Genomic DNA, 16,047 nt, shown 5'->3' with positions numbered 1-16,047 from the left:
TTCAGCCATATCGGTACAGCGTTCTTGAGTTATAAATAGTGTAACCAACACAACTTTCTTTTATATATATATATATATATAGAAGATATATCAAATAGAATCCGAACTATGGGATCCAAGTCATAAATTTCATAAAGACAAAAAAAGGTACACGATGTGTTTGGATTAAGGTACAGACTGAATCCCATATGGATGGACTCTTTTCTTTAATGCAACGTACATAAGACACCTACGAAAATTTTTTGAAATCTGGTGCAGGATGTGAACATGCTTATAAACTTATAAACACAGTTTTTGTATTTATAAATAATAATTGAACAGCGGAAACCAGTTCACACAGCTCGGCGTTCGCAACTGCATCTGAGCTCTCGGCGAGAGTTGGTAAAAGCACTTCCTAGAGAGTGTACAGCCGCCAATATAAATTTTGTTTTGTGTTATGTAATACGTATGTGAGTTAAGTGTTAATTTTTAGTTTAGTAAACACAATTTAGAGAATCATTGGCACACAGTGTAATCAGTGGACTAAATTCTGTTAAATTGAAATGTATAGGTGAATGGAATCAAAGAAGCTTTTTAAATAGAAATATACGACTTTTAAATTAATTTCCACTGTTTATTGTGAAATGAAAGTAGGTTTTCAAACCGAAGGGTTTTGTGATAAAAAACTGCAGCACATTTAAACCAAAATTGTACATAGTACGAAGTGTGGACTAATCAATTCTTTAGGGATATAAGAGGAGTTTGTGGTACTTTCAGGCTACTCATTCCTTAAGGACATATTAGTACATGCGCCCAAAAATAATCATAATCTAATGGTAATGATAGCTCAACGTTTTTACGAATTTACTATCTCATAAGACAAGAAAATTATTATTTTAAAATTCATTTTCACCAGTTTGGATATCATTTTTATTTGGTTTGATTGTACATGATAATTTTATGAGTTAGGGGTATAAAACACATGTCAATTTTCTTAACATAGCTATTTAGATGTGGTTGTTCCTCAATATAAGCATTCCATAGATGACAGTTATTTTATATGCAGAGACACAGATTGGACTAATACCTAGGTGGAAATAGGTGTAGTTAATCGTGATGGATCGTCTTGATTTTACGCCTTTCATAGAAAATCAGTTCAAGATAACAGGTAAAATTGACGTTTTGGCATATTTTGGTTTGCGTCATTATATTTATCAATAGATCATTTACAATATGAATATTAATATAAAAATTTCTTTTCGCTAGAAAAATTATATTTACTTAGTTGCTACATTTGCAAAATATGTAGCAGCTATCAATGCATATAAAAATCATTTCTAAAAATTTTCTTGTCCTATATTTGATTCCGTTTCAAGAATATCTGAATTTTTTTAATTAAATGTATAAATTTTCTATATCTTGCGGTTTGTTAATGGAGTTCAATTTTTTAATCTTATTGATGACGTTCTAATCTATTCTACATATTGAGATGTATGTCCTATATAAACAGCGTCATAATCATTACAAGGTACTTGATGATAATATTCACTACTTTTGTTTTTGGGTGTTTTAGATTTTAGTTCAGTAAAATATTACGATTACCCACATTAATATTAAATAATATAATATCAAAAAATTCAAATAATTTGTTAGTTGTGGTGATGGTAATTAAAAGTGTTTTGTTAATTTTCTGTTCTGTTCCTTAATTAATTGTGGTATCTGTTCATCATTTCTTTCAATATGTTATTTTTTTCTTTTCTTTTAACCCGGAATGGTCACACTATGTCAAAATGACCCCAGGCAGTTTTTGAATTGATGTCGTTTGAAAAATGAATTTCTAATCGAAATATGTGGTGACATCTGTTGTTGTCTGAAGGTAGTACAATGAATTCTAACGGTTTTTGGAAGCTATCATGGTATTAGTACGTCTAAACTCTTAATGTGCACAGACGTTTTTTCTACTGGGGTCATTTTGACCGAGTGTGACCACAGTGTTGCAAAAGTGATCAAAAAAGTGTCAAACAATGTCAAATAAAGTAGCGCTGGCAATTTCTTCTGATATATGCACAACGGAAAACCTGAAGTTATTTTACACTACAACCAAACTGAAGGAGGCACTGATTGCTGTAATTGGCTCTGCCATTCGCATACCGTTTGTGCTAAAAGCAATCGCTGGCCAGTCAGAGTTCTTTTGGTATGCTTGACATGGCAGGTGTTAATGCACGTATTCTACTAAAATGTAAATTGGTATGGAAGAATTGGTTTCGCACCTCGTTACGCCGTATTTGGTACGTCGTTCCACGGAACCTTCAAAATAAATATACTTTTTGAAAGCCACGCTGCAAAACTATTTTTTTCTAGAAACTATACTATTTATCGAGTACAACCCAGAAAATTTTTTTAACTTATCCCTAAAATTGAAGTTTTAAGAATTTTTTTGGTAAAAAAAGTCATAATTTTCGCAGAAAATTTTTATTGTACTTTTTGGATGTTAACTAATTAAAAAAAAATCAAAAAAGGGCGCCCGAGTGGTGGTGAATGATGTTCTAATGCATCTGTATATTGTGTTATCAAACCACTGATGTTTTACAGATTGTTGAATCCTCGTGCCCTAAAAAGGATGTCCTGCTAGTGTGTTATGAAAGCGATATTTTTCGTGACTGTTCTATGTCGAGGAGTAAAAAACTTATTCAAAAAAGTATTTAGATTTTAAAGTGGAACAATCCAGGCCTTCAATCTCTTTTATATTAGATGAACCTTCAAAATAATTATGGCTGTTATGAAATGTGTCCTAATTTCGGCAAAAATTTGACAGCGAAATACATTCTAAACATTAAACAATCGTTTGAAAAGTTGAAGCATTTATATTGAATAAGCTGTACCTGCTTTGACAAATAACTTGAGCAAATTCGAACGTAGTCGAATCGCAGTATGAAGATTTAACTGGAACCGACTTAAAGGAATTGTTAAATTCACAACCCATGCATGACGAGGCTCCAACAAGCACTGCAAGCGTGACATTTTATTTGAGAAATCTTAATGAAGCTTTAAGAATGGTAAATGAATCTCGTGATCTCTTTATGAAAATTGATCCGTCTATCGAACGAAGTCTAAGTTTCAAGAGGCTAATTGACAATGCCATTGCTGAATATCAGTTTGTATTGTATTCAAGATGCTTTTATATGCCGAGAAGAAAAAAATACAAAGTTCTTTAAACCATTGCTTAAGTTTAAAAATAATCATTAGTATGGTTAAAAAGTTTTCTTAATTTGATTTGTTCTTTCTTTTGTTCCTATAATTTCATATAAATTACCATTCTAAACTAATGTTTTCTGTAAATATATTTTCCATATATGTATAAGACAATATTTAATTTCTTTATAAAGAAACTAATATTTAGTTTGCCGTTGCTTTAACAATCATTTTGATGAATGTTCAAAAAATTATAATGTAATATGAACAACCACATATAAATCGTGCTTTCAAATCTAGCAGTGACCAAGTTATCTTTTTATTGTAACATTCATATAATTCATCTACTATTTATTAGTATTAACAAATATTTTTTAGTAAATAATTATTATGAATTATTGCTCTGGCCATTCTCATTTTGACTACGGAAAACCATATACCACTTCAAGTTTTCGACTGACGAATTCTTGGTTCATAAGTATTTAAGTAACACTTTGAGAAGGACTTCAAAGATAAAAAAGATAGATATTATGGAAAAACTAAAATTTTTATAGCTGTGAAATATGATGAATCAAAAGCAGTACATTATTTGACATACTGGGCGGTTTTTAAGCAGGAAAGAACCTGGAAAGCGCAGAATCTCCTAAGAACTTTATTTACCTGTTTAGAGGTAAAAAGTTAACCCAATTGTAGCTTTTCTTTAGTTCACTGGTTCAATAATGTGAAGTTAAATTACAATCTCAGACAAACTGAACTTAAATCTGATTCGTAAATGAATCTAGAATCCAAAATAATAAATTATGTGATTCATACATTTCAAGTGTTTTTTTCCTGGAATAATATCATATTGAGGTCATCAAACTATGTCATTTTACCACCTGTTTACAAAGGAAAATTCACAACTCTAAATTAGGTTGAACGTAAGTTAACTAAATAGTTATTATTAAATATAGTTTTACTATAAAGCAAGACAAGCAAAACCGTGATGTAAATACTCATTTTAGTATTATTTTATGAATATATATATATAACTAAGTCACTGCTACAAAAGTTGATATAAACATTGAATCAGAGATAGTTAAAGATAAAACATGTTTTACAAATTCGGTTTTTGATTCGTAGCATTTAACAAATATTTACAAGAGCTGCATGATAAAAGCTGTTGAAAGTTCATAAAATAATTTTAATTATATGAATATATATACTTTTTATTAGTAAACTGTTTAATTTTGGAGAAGCTTTTCAAAAAAAAATTTCTACCGTTCTGAACTTTATCCATTAAGTACACTTACTTAAATATTTGAGGATGTTAGTCAATGAATGGTATAGGTGCATATCATTTGAAACCGATTCCATCTGTACCAATTTATAGTAATTCACTTTATTTATAGGGTGTCACGCATTAGATCCGACACAGAGCAAAGACATACAGGGGTGCCCAAAATATGACGATGGGTGATTTAACCTTATAATTCAAGAAGTTTGTTGGCTATGAATTTATACATGGAATTTGCAATTCAGTTATTTTAGTAATTAAATTATTAAATTTTTTTAAATGGCTAGAAAATTCTCATTTTGCGGACAAGTGAATATGTTACTTGGGTATATAAAAGTTAAGAGTAGATTGAAAAGAAAGAAAAATGTGTAATGAGTGGATTATTTCCAATAGATTATTCTCATTACAAAACATTCACTACCTGACAAAAGTTTTGCCTATCCCATAATCTATTCCAAAATAATACACAAATTTCTCTTTCATATTGTCAAGCGAAGATCGAAACCAAAACTCATAAACCAAATTATCCATTATTTATTAACTACTATATTCTTCAAATCTGAATAATTTCATCGTTGTTTATGATTGTAGTTTAGTACCAGTTAGCCCTGTGACTACAACGTGAAAAATTATGGATCAACCAGAAGCTTTGACAATAGAAAACTGATGATAAACGTGTTGTATTGATCAGTAAATATGATCGAAAACTAACTACATATAGCACCTCAAATCAATGAATCTAAGGATCTGAATTCAAGTACTTCTACATTGAAAATGGGATGGTCTTTTTGGAAGGGTGCCATTGAAGGAACCTCTTTCAAGTCAAAATAAAATTAAGAGGTTGTAGTGAGCTGAAGAACATAAAAATTGGACGCAAATAGATGGGAGAGAGTTTTATGGAGTGATGAGTAAAATTTTGAGGTTTCTGGATTCAAGAAAAGAGTGCGCATGTCAAAAGAAGAACATATGTTAGACCTATGTGTAATCTTGAATGTAAAACACGGTGCAGTGATGCCGAATGGCTAAAAAGCAGAAAAAATTCAATATCTTGAGAAAGGATTAATAGAAAACTGGTAGGTTTCATTCGACTCAGTAAAAAATGCATAAGGTTTAGCTGTTTTTAGTGGAATTTCAAAGGAAATTGAAGTACTAATGAGGAATTGGAAGACCATTTACAAGATAACAGTGAGGAGCTTAAAAACTTGTTAAATCTGGAAAGAAACTTAAGGTTTCAAATTCATAGAAATCAGATTAACAGTCCCTTAGCTGCATCACTAATTTCCATGTGCTTCCACGAGTTTCTGATCCTTTAAGTTTTGTAATCCTTATTCCTACTTTATTGTGCCTCTTTCGGGAATATTCCAACTGGGAGAATCAACTTCTGCACTATTTCAGTACAAAACAATAAGATTTTATGCACCGTGGTTGACATGTAGTATCATAGATACTTCTCAATGGCCATATCTGCTGTTTTTTGTTGTTGTTGATAATAAGTTCATTATCATCCACTCGCCTGGTCTCGATTTACTTTCTTTTTTTTGTTATTTAAGATGAGACTAAAAACTCTTGCTTAGAGTTGTCAGCATTAAAGAAATATTTTCCCTGTCTCAACCACTCCACAAGCTCTCACACAAATCGCGGGATTTAATATTAATCCAACTTGTCAACGTTATCAACTAGACTCAACTCGTATTGAAACGAGAAGAAATATACTATTTGAGCAAATTGACTGATCAAGGTAGTGCAAAGAACAAAGGCTCTAATCCTTTCCTTTCTTTACGGTGTTATGATAGAAAAGGCAGATAAAGGCGGATGATTGTTGCATTTTACTTCAACACTTCTAGTTTGAAAGGTGTCTTCCCACATCTCGAAGGAAACTTTTTTTAAATAATATCTGTTCGTAACTCATAACATTGTAAAGCGCTCTATTTTTTTCGTTGCCTTGTTTGACTGAAGTGTGACTCAGTTGACCATCATAAAGCAGTGAAAAAATTTGATGATTCCTTTCTCCTTCTCTTACAATGATATACATTCAGAGTAGTGTGTAATTTGGTCAATTTGCCATTATTCTGACAGTGGATCTAAATTAGTGGGAATACTTTCTGGCCAGCGCCTGATCGGAAGAAAATTGATCTTCCAGCATGACAACGATCCCAAGCATTCCTTGAAGCTATGCAACGAGTATTTGAAAGAAATGAAAAGGAATAATGTACTGAGAGTAATGATTTGGCCGTCACAGTCACCTGACGTCAACACGATTGAGTTGTGAGACAAATTGGAATTGGTAGTTAGAAAGTAATGTCCTGCTTCCACTTTACATCTTTGGAATATCCTGTAAAACAAATGGAACAAAATAGACGATGATTATCTGTTGACTTTGTTACGGAGAATGATAAATAATAAAAGCAAAAGCAAGTTACATCTATGAATGAAAAAATTAACTATTCAACAATTATAGACTTTATTATTACTATATTCTTATCTATATAAATTTTTTAGAAAAAAAAAACATCAAAATCGATCGTATTGTTTTAATTTGTATATGTAGTAACAGCTTTTGATTCGAAATGAATGGTAGATTTCTTAGAATTCCAAGTACCTAAGTTTGTAAAGACAATGAAATATGTAAATAATGGTCGGCTAGCATAGGAGCTAACTTCAAATGAAAATATTGAATGTATGTAAATTTTGTTATAAACATATGTGTTTCTGTTAATAAATATTTTTTTTCAACTGGAAATAGTGTAACATATCTAAAATAGTACATTTTATAGACCAAATAAGAAAGATTGGATTGATTTGCAGCCAAAACATATCAGGAAGAGATCGATAGCATCATAATACAGTGTACCGAGGACCACACGAGCAATACAGATTTCTGCTATACAAAGCGGGGTGCAATTTCTGTAGCATGAACCACCCTGTATTAATTCATAGGGGCGACCCTGTTCACGGAAGATGAGGTTTAACGGCTGATAGATATATCGAGGACATTTTAGCAATTTTTGTGGTACCTTACGTCGACTTTACGAATTTACCTTCGTGAAATCGTGAAAGATTACATTGCATAAGTCGGTTTTCGGGTTATGATGTCTCTTGGCATGTGTTATTTGTTTATTCTCCTTCTATTTACCAAAATTTTATTCAAGCTACTAATTTTAAAAGAATCGTTATCCTCAATGAAATATAAAGTTAATATACATTTATTTCTGATTTAAATATAACCTTTTAGGATTTTAGATTCGGTTAGGAAGTAATGAAACGATTGAATTGAAATGATTCTTTAAATCATGAACTTTCAACTTTTAAAGATTGTCTTCCAGCTTTCTATTATTAATACTAAGCAAAAAATTTACACTATTTATATTAAGTATACAATGAAATTGAACGCTCTGAATAAAGTTCGTTTCTAGTCATTATTCACAACCGTTTTTATCGATTTTTTTTTAAATTTTGAATCGAAGCTCAAATTTTAAAATATTATTAGTTTAATCAAGATTTATCAATTGATTAGACTAATTTACCAAAGACAAACTTATGTAAGTAAATGTCCTGGTTCAGGACAAGATTTGGTATTTTTGGACATAATATCCCAGTAATAAAATACACTTGCGTTAATAGAAATTGGTTCGCTGTAAACTTTTGACTTTAACTATATTTTTTTATATTATTGATATACTTTAATGAAAATAATAAATTTGACAAATATTGAAATTTTTGCAATAGTGTTCAAGTGTGTTAGTTTAATGCATACAACACCTCAAAAAGCCGTCAAAGTTATTGCTTTAATCTGAAATGGACTTATTCATCGAGCTGTTGCTAGACAATAGAATATGACCCACGCAGCGGTTCGAAGAGTGTGCCAGCGTTATGACGAGTGGATACATTCATAGGCGACTTGGAACAAGCAGAAGACGATTTACAACCGCTCGTGATGTCCGTTTTATTTTGTCAACAACTCCTAAAACACCTGCGATTTGTCCGAAACTCACTTCAGCTTATCGTTAAGCACGCCTGCGTTTTGCACAGGATCATCTGAATTGGATGTTGGAACAATGGGGATTTGTTCTTATCTCAGATCAGACCAGAATATGTCTCCATTGTAGTGACCAAAACAAGAGCGGGGTGGTTATAGGGTGCAATTTCTATAGCATGAACCGCCCCTGTATTCATTCGTATGGGCGACTCTGTTTACGGAAGATGAGGTTTAACGGTTGATAAATATATTAGCAATTCATGTGGTACCCTACGTCGATTACATTGGAGACGAATTTACCTCTATGGATGACAATGCAAGGCCGCACACCGTTAAAATCGTGCAAGATTACATTACATTGTTATGAAGTGGTCAGCATAATGTCCTGACTTAAATCCGATAGAACATTTATGGGAAGAACTATAAAGAAGAATTAGAGCTAGACCTTCTACCCAAAACTCGATCCCAGAGCTTATTGTTGCAGTAGAAGAAGAGTGGCTTAACATCCCACAAGAAACAATATTTAACTTGATTAGATCTATTTCTAATTTCATATGTTAAACATAGGAAGACGAAATGACTTTTTATAAATTTATCTTCACATTAAAGCATATTAAATTGTCTTTAAACATCATATTTTTTTGTTCTGATGAGTAATTATAAAAATATGTATATAGAGAAAGTCAAAAGTTTAAAGTGGACCGATTTCTATGTACGCAAATATAGTAAAAGGCTGATTGAAACCAACTTTTCCTTTACTCTATTTATTTATTGATAGTTAGTATTTTTTGATCCGAAACGCAGTGTAATTGATATTATTTGTGTTTATTTTATTTTTTTTATATAAAAATGTACAGAGAAATTACCATTAAATAATAAAGGTATTGCGGAAAGATCGATTCTTCTGGATTATTTCAAATGTTTTCTTATTTCCAAGTCTAATCAATTAATAAGCAAATACGAACAGGTTTATTTAGTAATTTTATTATTTATTACCAACTATTCAAATATTTATGATTCGTCGAAATAATTGACATATTCTGTACTATTTTTTAACGTATAAATCAGAAAGATATAGAATAGAATTAGAAAAGTCGGACGAGTATGTGGCATTACAATATTTGTTTTTTATACAATAGATTGAAAAGACGCACAAAGTGAAATACCAAGAAGAATCAAATGTTTTGTTTTCCCAAATGCTATGGTTGAAAAACATGTTTAAATGACTATAATATAAATAATCTCAGTTGATCTGAACATTTACTACTGAAAATATCCTTGGAAATCTCAAATCCAACAAACAAGCTGTCTGATATCAACTTCAAGCTTACGCTAGCTTATAATGAGGTCGGGTCTGGTTCAATATAAATTTTGTTACTAGAAGTCTCATCCAAGAGGCACTATCTGATTTTTCCTAAACTTGAGTTGCTTACTATTCCTTGTAAATCAGAAAAAGAGGACTTTTGATCATATTTCGAACTGATTTGCCTAACTCTATTATGAAAATGTACCCGAACAAAGAGAGTCATCATTTTCGCATATATATAGTTTCATTGTACCATTTACTTCTATTTCCACTATAGTCTTAATACTTTATTTCCAACTCACAACCTAATAAAGTTCGATATACGATCTAAAATATATGTTGACATGCGCGAATCCATATGTTCCAAAATTTATTCATTATATTTTTGCTAGTTTTGAACTACTAGCGAACAAATTCTTTCTGTTGCAGTAACGTAAAACTTCTTATTCCTTATATTACTTGGACCTGATACTGTTCGAACTTAATTCTTCTATCCCGTTTGATCAAGTAGTTAGACAGTCTGCTGCAACAAACCTATGACATACCTTAAAAACTTTACTTTAATGTAACAACATTTTACAGAAGAAATATGATATAATTATGATATAAAAAAAACTAAATGAGTGTGGTAGTTATTAACTCCGAAGGGAATAGAGAGCCAATATGAAGTTGAACTTACGCGAGGACAAAGTTGATAGAAACCAAAATTACGTTCATAATATTGTTAAACATTTAAAAGTTAGATTAGGAATTTATGTAAACAAACTATCTGTATAATTAAACATATCATAAATTGCTTACTACTAGTCTCAGATAAATAATCATAATCAGAGACAATGGAAGAAAATATATATACATACAAAGATTCGTTCATTTTCTAATCTGTATTTTCAATTTGGGTGAGTCTTCAAATTAATCTCCGAAGTCAGCATAAGACGTGAACGTTATGTTTTATCGAAACCATACACCACAAAGTGTCTTACAGGAAAAATATATATTTGGAACAGCTGCATATTCCAATAAAACAAATTACAATTGTAAGCTATAATAATTTACGGAAATATAATATATATAAAACAAATTCACAAAAGCCTTGATCAGCACGGTCGCCAAAAAAAAAAATGCTGATGAAACTTTGGTCAGGACGGTTAAAGAAATTTAAAGAATTCTGGGGAATATACGAAATTAATTCTCAATATTTCATAAGAATAACTAACTTCCAGTTCACTAGTCGAATTATGCAACCTAATGAAATCTTCCATGGAGTCGCTTCTTTTATATTGCAAGATGAAATTTCTTTCTAAACAGATGCAACAGCTTTCGAAATGAATATTTCATAGAATCTTCAAGATCTATGAAGTCTTCTTCTTAATCCTTAACAACGGCTTCTTCTTCTTTTTCCTGCGGTGTAGGTCATTATGGGTCTTACCGTGGCCTTGTATATTCTCGATTTGGCTTCTATTCCGATATGTTTATTTCGCCATATGGTTTCGTTCAAAAATGCTGCTATTCTTAATCCTTTATTTGTTTGCTCTCTAACAACGGCTTTCGTGGGAAAGTCCCAATTAAGTCGTCACTTAAAGAACGATATCGAAGCTCTATATTCCTATAGTTGTCCTGGTTTTCTCAATTCATATGGATAGCTTGAAAAAACTCCTCAAAATAACGCCCCAACCCACAGAAACAACAACCTCTTATTCCACAGCTAAGACCAAAAAAAAGTTTACCTGTACTTCTGCAAACTTTTATTGCGATCCAGATTCTCCAGGAGGGAATGCGAGTGTGGATGATGCGCTCGTTTAGTCTTTCTATCGGTTTAATTAAATCGAAACTGAGTTTTGACTCGTACCGAGAGCCTCTAGGAGGCGTCTCACGTGTATCTGGGTAGAGAATTCGACAGAGAATTGCCAACTCAAGCCCTACTACAAACAATAATCTCAGCTCACATACAGAATTGGTTATAAATAGAGTCCAAATTGTATATTATACCTAATATCAAATATACAAATCTAATCTATTATGGGAACGAGGTGTAACAAAGAATGTACACTTTATTATACTTGGAAAAAGTTTAATGCGACAGCTTGAAACAATTTTTTACCCACAATGACACTAATTTACAATTCTCTGTGACTGCTGTTATTACCTTATTTTTATTATTGACATATTATCTAATTAAAAAGAAGAGACACTTCTCCCCGTATTACAATAACTTGCTTGTCAAAATAGTATCGATATCACTTCTTCATCGTCGGAGAATCTTTGATGTAGAAATTTAAACTTCAATTCATTCTAGTCAGTGTAATAACGGATTTGTTTTGTTGAAATAATTTTCTCGTCTTATCCAAATGTGGCCGTTTTTGCGGAGGAAAAACGTCGATAAAAGTTTTTCTATTTCAAGTCAATAGAAATTATTCTACGCGCACCTCTGAAAACCGACTATGCCTGAAGATAAAAAGGTCTTCGCCTTCTTTGGAACTGTTTCTCCCTTTTCAGTCCATTATATTGATCGGTCTTTTCTTTCAGAAGTGAAAGGATTTATGTTCTATCCATGGTTATTGAACGAACGAAAAATTCTGCGCTGTTACTTTGAAATACTCGAACCAAACATTTTGACTACACTTTTATTGTTTGAATAGGACCCAATTTGTCATTAGCTTCCTTAAGTCCAAAACCAGACACTTTCTCAAATGCTTATCATGTTTCCTAGCTTTTAGTAGATAATCATTTGTAGATTTCCTTCACCATTTTTTTGACCACGGTGACGCTAGTTCTAATTGTTTATGTGACCTTGTTTAAACTCTGCTACCCAATATTCAACTGTTGTAAACAAATAAGTACATTTCAGATGGAACTACCCTCGTATTTTGGATTGAAAATTCGTTGGTGTAAATATTAACAAATTAATAAATTCATTTTGAGTACTATTTGGTTTCAAAACAGTAACTTTTACAATTCGAAAGATATCAAGCAATTGAATAAACTTATATAGTGATTATGGATAAATTTCAATTTTCAAATGTCTTTTTCATATTTCATCAAGAGTGTTCAATATCTGGAAAGTTAAAAGAGAAATTCCATACCAAAATGAAGTTTTCGATTTTTTTCTATTGAATATTGTATATTAAAAATTATTGTAATACCACATACTTGTTTCCATCGGAGAATTTCAATGAAATAGTCGACTTAGGTTAAAATTTAGACTACCTATTATAAAATACATAATCAGTTCAATTGTAATGATTAAAAATAAAAATAGTTTGTACATGACTAAACACTGTTAGCTCACTAGTATGCGCTAAAATTTGATATAAACAAATAATTGATTCTGTTAACTAAAGCACGAATATGATTCCCGAAAAATCCTTCTTTGGAGAATTTGTTTTGCAAAATCGATTAACGGAAAATGATTCCTCTTTATCATGGGAAGGCGCCAAGAAAAAGTTGAATAATTCGTCTTATCAAAGATTTTTGATTAATAATATATTATGACTATCTAAGAATCGGTGAATTATTACATTACACTTTCGATGAATCATAATGTTACTAATAAAGTAATTCTAGACCGAATATCAAATTTTGCATGAAAAATGAAGGAAGGTGCTCAACTATACAAAAAATATTCAATTCTATTGTCATTTTCATGTAGGTCATTAAATTTGGTTAATCTGCATATATCAGATTTCAAAAAATGTACTTTTAATCTTCCGTGGGTCGCGGCTGATCAGATTTGTTAACAGCGAATATTTCTATTGAGTACCGCTGAATCACCGATTGCTATGATTTCGCCTTCTCAGTAGTTTTTTTTATCCACCTACGCGATAATAACGTAGAGTTGAATTGGCGTTTCTAGAGTGAATATATAATCTGGTAAGTATTAGTATGGAATATTTGTATATGACAAAGGTTTTCTCGTAAAAACATTTTTTTAAGATTTTACTGTACATATATCAAATTGATATTAAAAAAATAGTTTTGTATTTTCATTCTATGGCCGTAAGACATTGTAGAACTTCAAAAATTAATGAAAGGTATGAAGCTGAAACGGAAGAAGATATTGATGATGAAGAAGATACGGAGGAGGAATATAATATTTAGGAGCGCCAAGGAGATTTAGAAACTGAACAAGAAGCTATTGCGGATGAGGAAGATTCAAGTAATGAGAGCGAAGAGATTTAATTTGCTGGAAAAGTAAGGACAAAATAGAATACTGAGCTGCCTTATAAATGATGAAATTTTACAGATTATTCTGTAATATACCAAGATAAGATTTTTTGGGCGTGCCCGAAGGAAGGTTAATCTAACGTTCCCACTACATTCTGATAAAAAAGAATATTACGTTAGAATAGGCATTTTAACAAAATCTTCTAGCTTAGGGGTCAGTAACCTATAACAGACTCGGGACGCCTAGCAGTTCAAAATGGCACGCATAACTTTCTAAAGTTTGGTGCATATTTTTTCTTGTAAAAAGCAAGCACAACCTGGCAACGAGCTAACTGATATCAGGCCAGGTTAGAGCGACGGGACGTTTCTAGAAAATCGAAGAAATAGCAGGTAATCCTCGAATGTCTGGTGAGTGGGATTTCCATGGTTATACGGAAATTTTCAGGCGGGTTTACCACTACATAAGCATGTATATTTAGCCTAATGACATTTCTCTGTTGTCAAAAGTAATGTACCTAGAACATTGTGTATGAAGAACTAATGTATGATACCAATCGGAGGAAAAATAAGAGGGGAAGATATACTATCAGAATACGTTAAACATTTTGAAAAACGAATATTAGACTCCAAAGATTTTTTGCGTAAGTACAGATAGCGTACCCGGTGTGAACACATAAGAAACTTGTATATATTCTTAGTACAAGCATTGTTAAACCAATTTTAATTTTTCCTTGTAGTATTCATCGATTACATGCGTGAATATTTAACAGACAATTCAAGTTATTTTTCAGATATCTTTCCCGAACTGAATAATTAAGAATGGATTTGTAAGTTGATGTTCCTAACTGATATTAGAAGTCATTTCGGCGAACTAAAGCCTCAGTTGCAAGGGTCGAGTCAAACTGTGAGATTTTTATGACTCTTGGAAATCTTTTAAAATGATCATATGTGTATTTATTTGTGACATTATCTCCCACACATGTAAATATTTTCCAAATATAAAAATATACCGACGCAACCTTAATTGTGGTAATGCTGCACTCAATGACGAAATGTTACACTACATGACTTCATTGTAAGAAGAGTTGGCTGAAAGAGTTGAAGATTTTTCTAAATATTGACACATGTTCTCTTTCTTGATAAAAATGGTCTCAATGGATATTACTAGCATTCCTTTTAATGATTGTCGTATCGTATGGATGGAATTTTAAGCTTTTGAGCTTCATTATATTTAACTAGAAACTTTGAATTATGGAAGACTAAATTTATAGAAGTATAGATAGAAGATTTATAGAAGTATAGAAATAGTGTATAGTTAGGGTGCTTTGCCAGATAAATTAATTTGCCAAATAAGTATTTTAAATTCGGATCCTTCCTATATGTGTAAGCAAGTTTATTCCATATGAAAATCATTTTGAAACCATATCGAAGGCTACTAATAGAAAATTCAATGGCTTGTGTAATATTAAAAGTAACTAGACATGGACTAGAAACATATATTATGTTGAATGGTAAAGTTTTTCCAATTTATTTTATCAATAACCGTTCTTATTACTTTCAAAATTTTATATAGTCTTTTATAATGGCTTTTTGGTATGCACATTGGCATCTCTTTATTAAAAGGTTGCCGACCCCTTTATCTAGATGCTTATTTAGTTTGGTACAGCTAATTATGTGATAGACCTCACTATCTTTAGAGATATAGTGAAACGAGTATATTAGCACCTTCATCATATTTTTTGTATCATCAATAGACAAAGAAATCCAAAATCAGTTGCTTTAAAATTATCCAAAGAAAAATATTCGAGAATCCGAAATAACTATCAATCCTACTACGTCATACATAACGACCGCCTCCTCAAACAGACCTGAACCTATCGGACCAATTTATATGCCTCAATCAGAGGCGGTCTCAGTCTGCAGTCTTCAGTAGTGATATCGGCATCGCCCTCATTTTCTTTTTTGTTCGTTCTTTATTTGTCCTCATCTCTTTTCTCCTCTCTTTCCTTCGCTTTTTCGTCTGTGTCGAGGTTAAGGCACTCTTCAAAAAAATTTTGCATAGAATTATAGACGTGTTCTATCACGCCTTCCAGTTGATGCCCTTCGTCGGCATAACTCTAGAAAAGTAGGACTTAAATCAATACAACAGCACAA

The 16,047-nt window shown here is 31.6% G+C and overlaps 1 protein-coding gene across 10 annotated transcripts in view; it reads right to left on the bottom strand.

Moving 5' to 3' along the window:
• Positions 1–1,783: 1,783 nt before the first annotated feature.
• The window catches only part of LOC130904175 (dipeptidyl aminopeptidase-like protein 6), a 214,741-nt gene continuing 200,477 nt past the window's right edge, over positions 1,784–16,047 (bottom strand). For all 10 annotated transcript variants that reach the window (XM_057816775.1, XM_057816780.1, XM_057816777.1 and 7 more), the window contains one exon: positions 1,784–16,010. In XM_057816775.1, coding sequence (XP_057672758.1) covers positions 15,867–16,010 — 144 coding nt within the window. In that variant the 3' untranslated portion in view covers positions 1,784–15,866. The remainder of the gene's footprint in view (positions 16,011–16,047) is intronic.

This window comes from Diorhabda carinulata, chromosome 2 (genome assembly GCF_026250575.1).
Source record: "Diorhabda carinulata isolate Delta chromosome 2, icDioCari1.1, whole genome shotgun sequence".
NCBI lineage: Eukaryota > Metazoa > Arthropoda > Insecta > Coleoptera > Chrysomelidae > Diorhabda > Diorhabda carinulata.
Note: the sequence above shows the minus strand (reverse complement) of the source record. Positions and strands in the feature narration are given on the sequence as shown.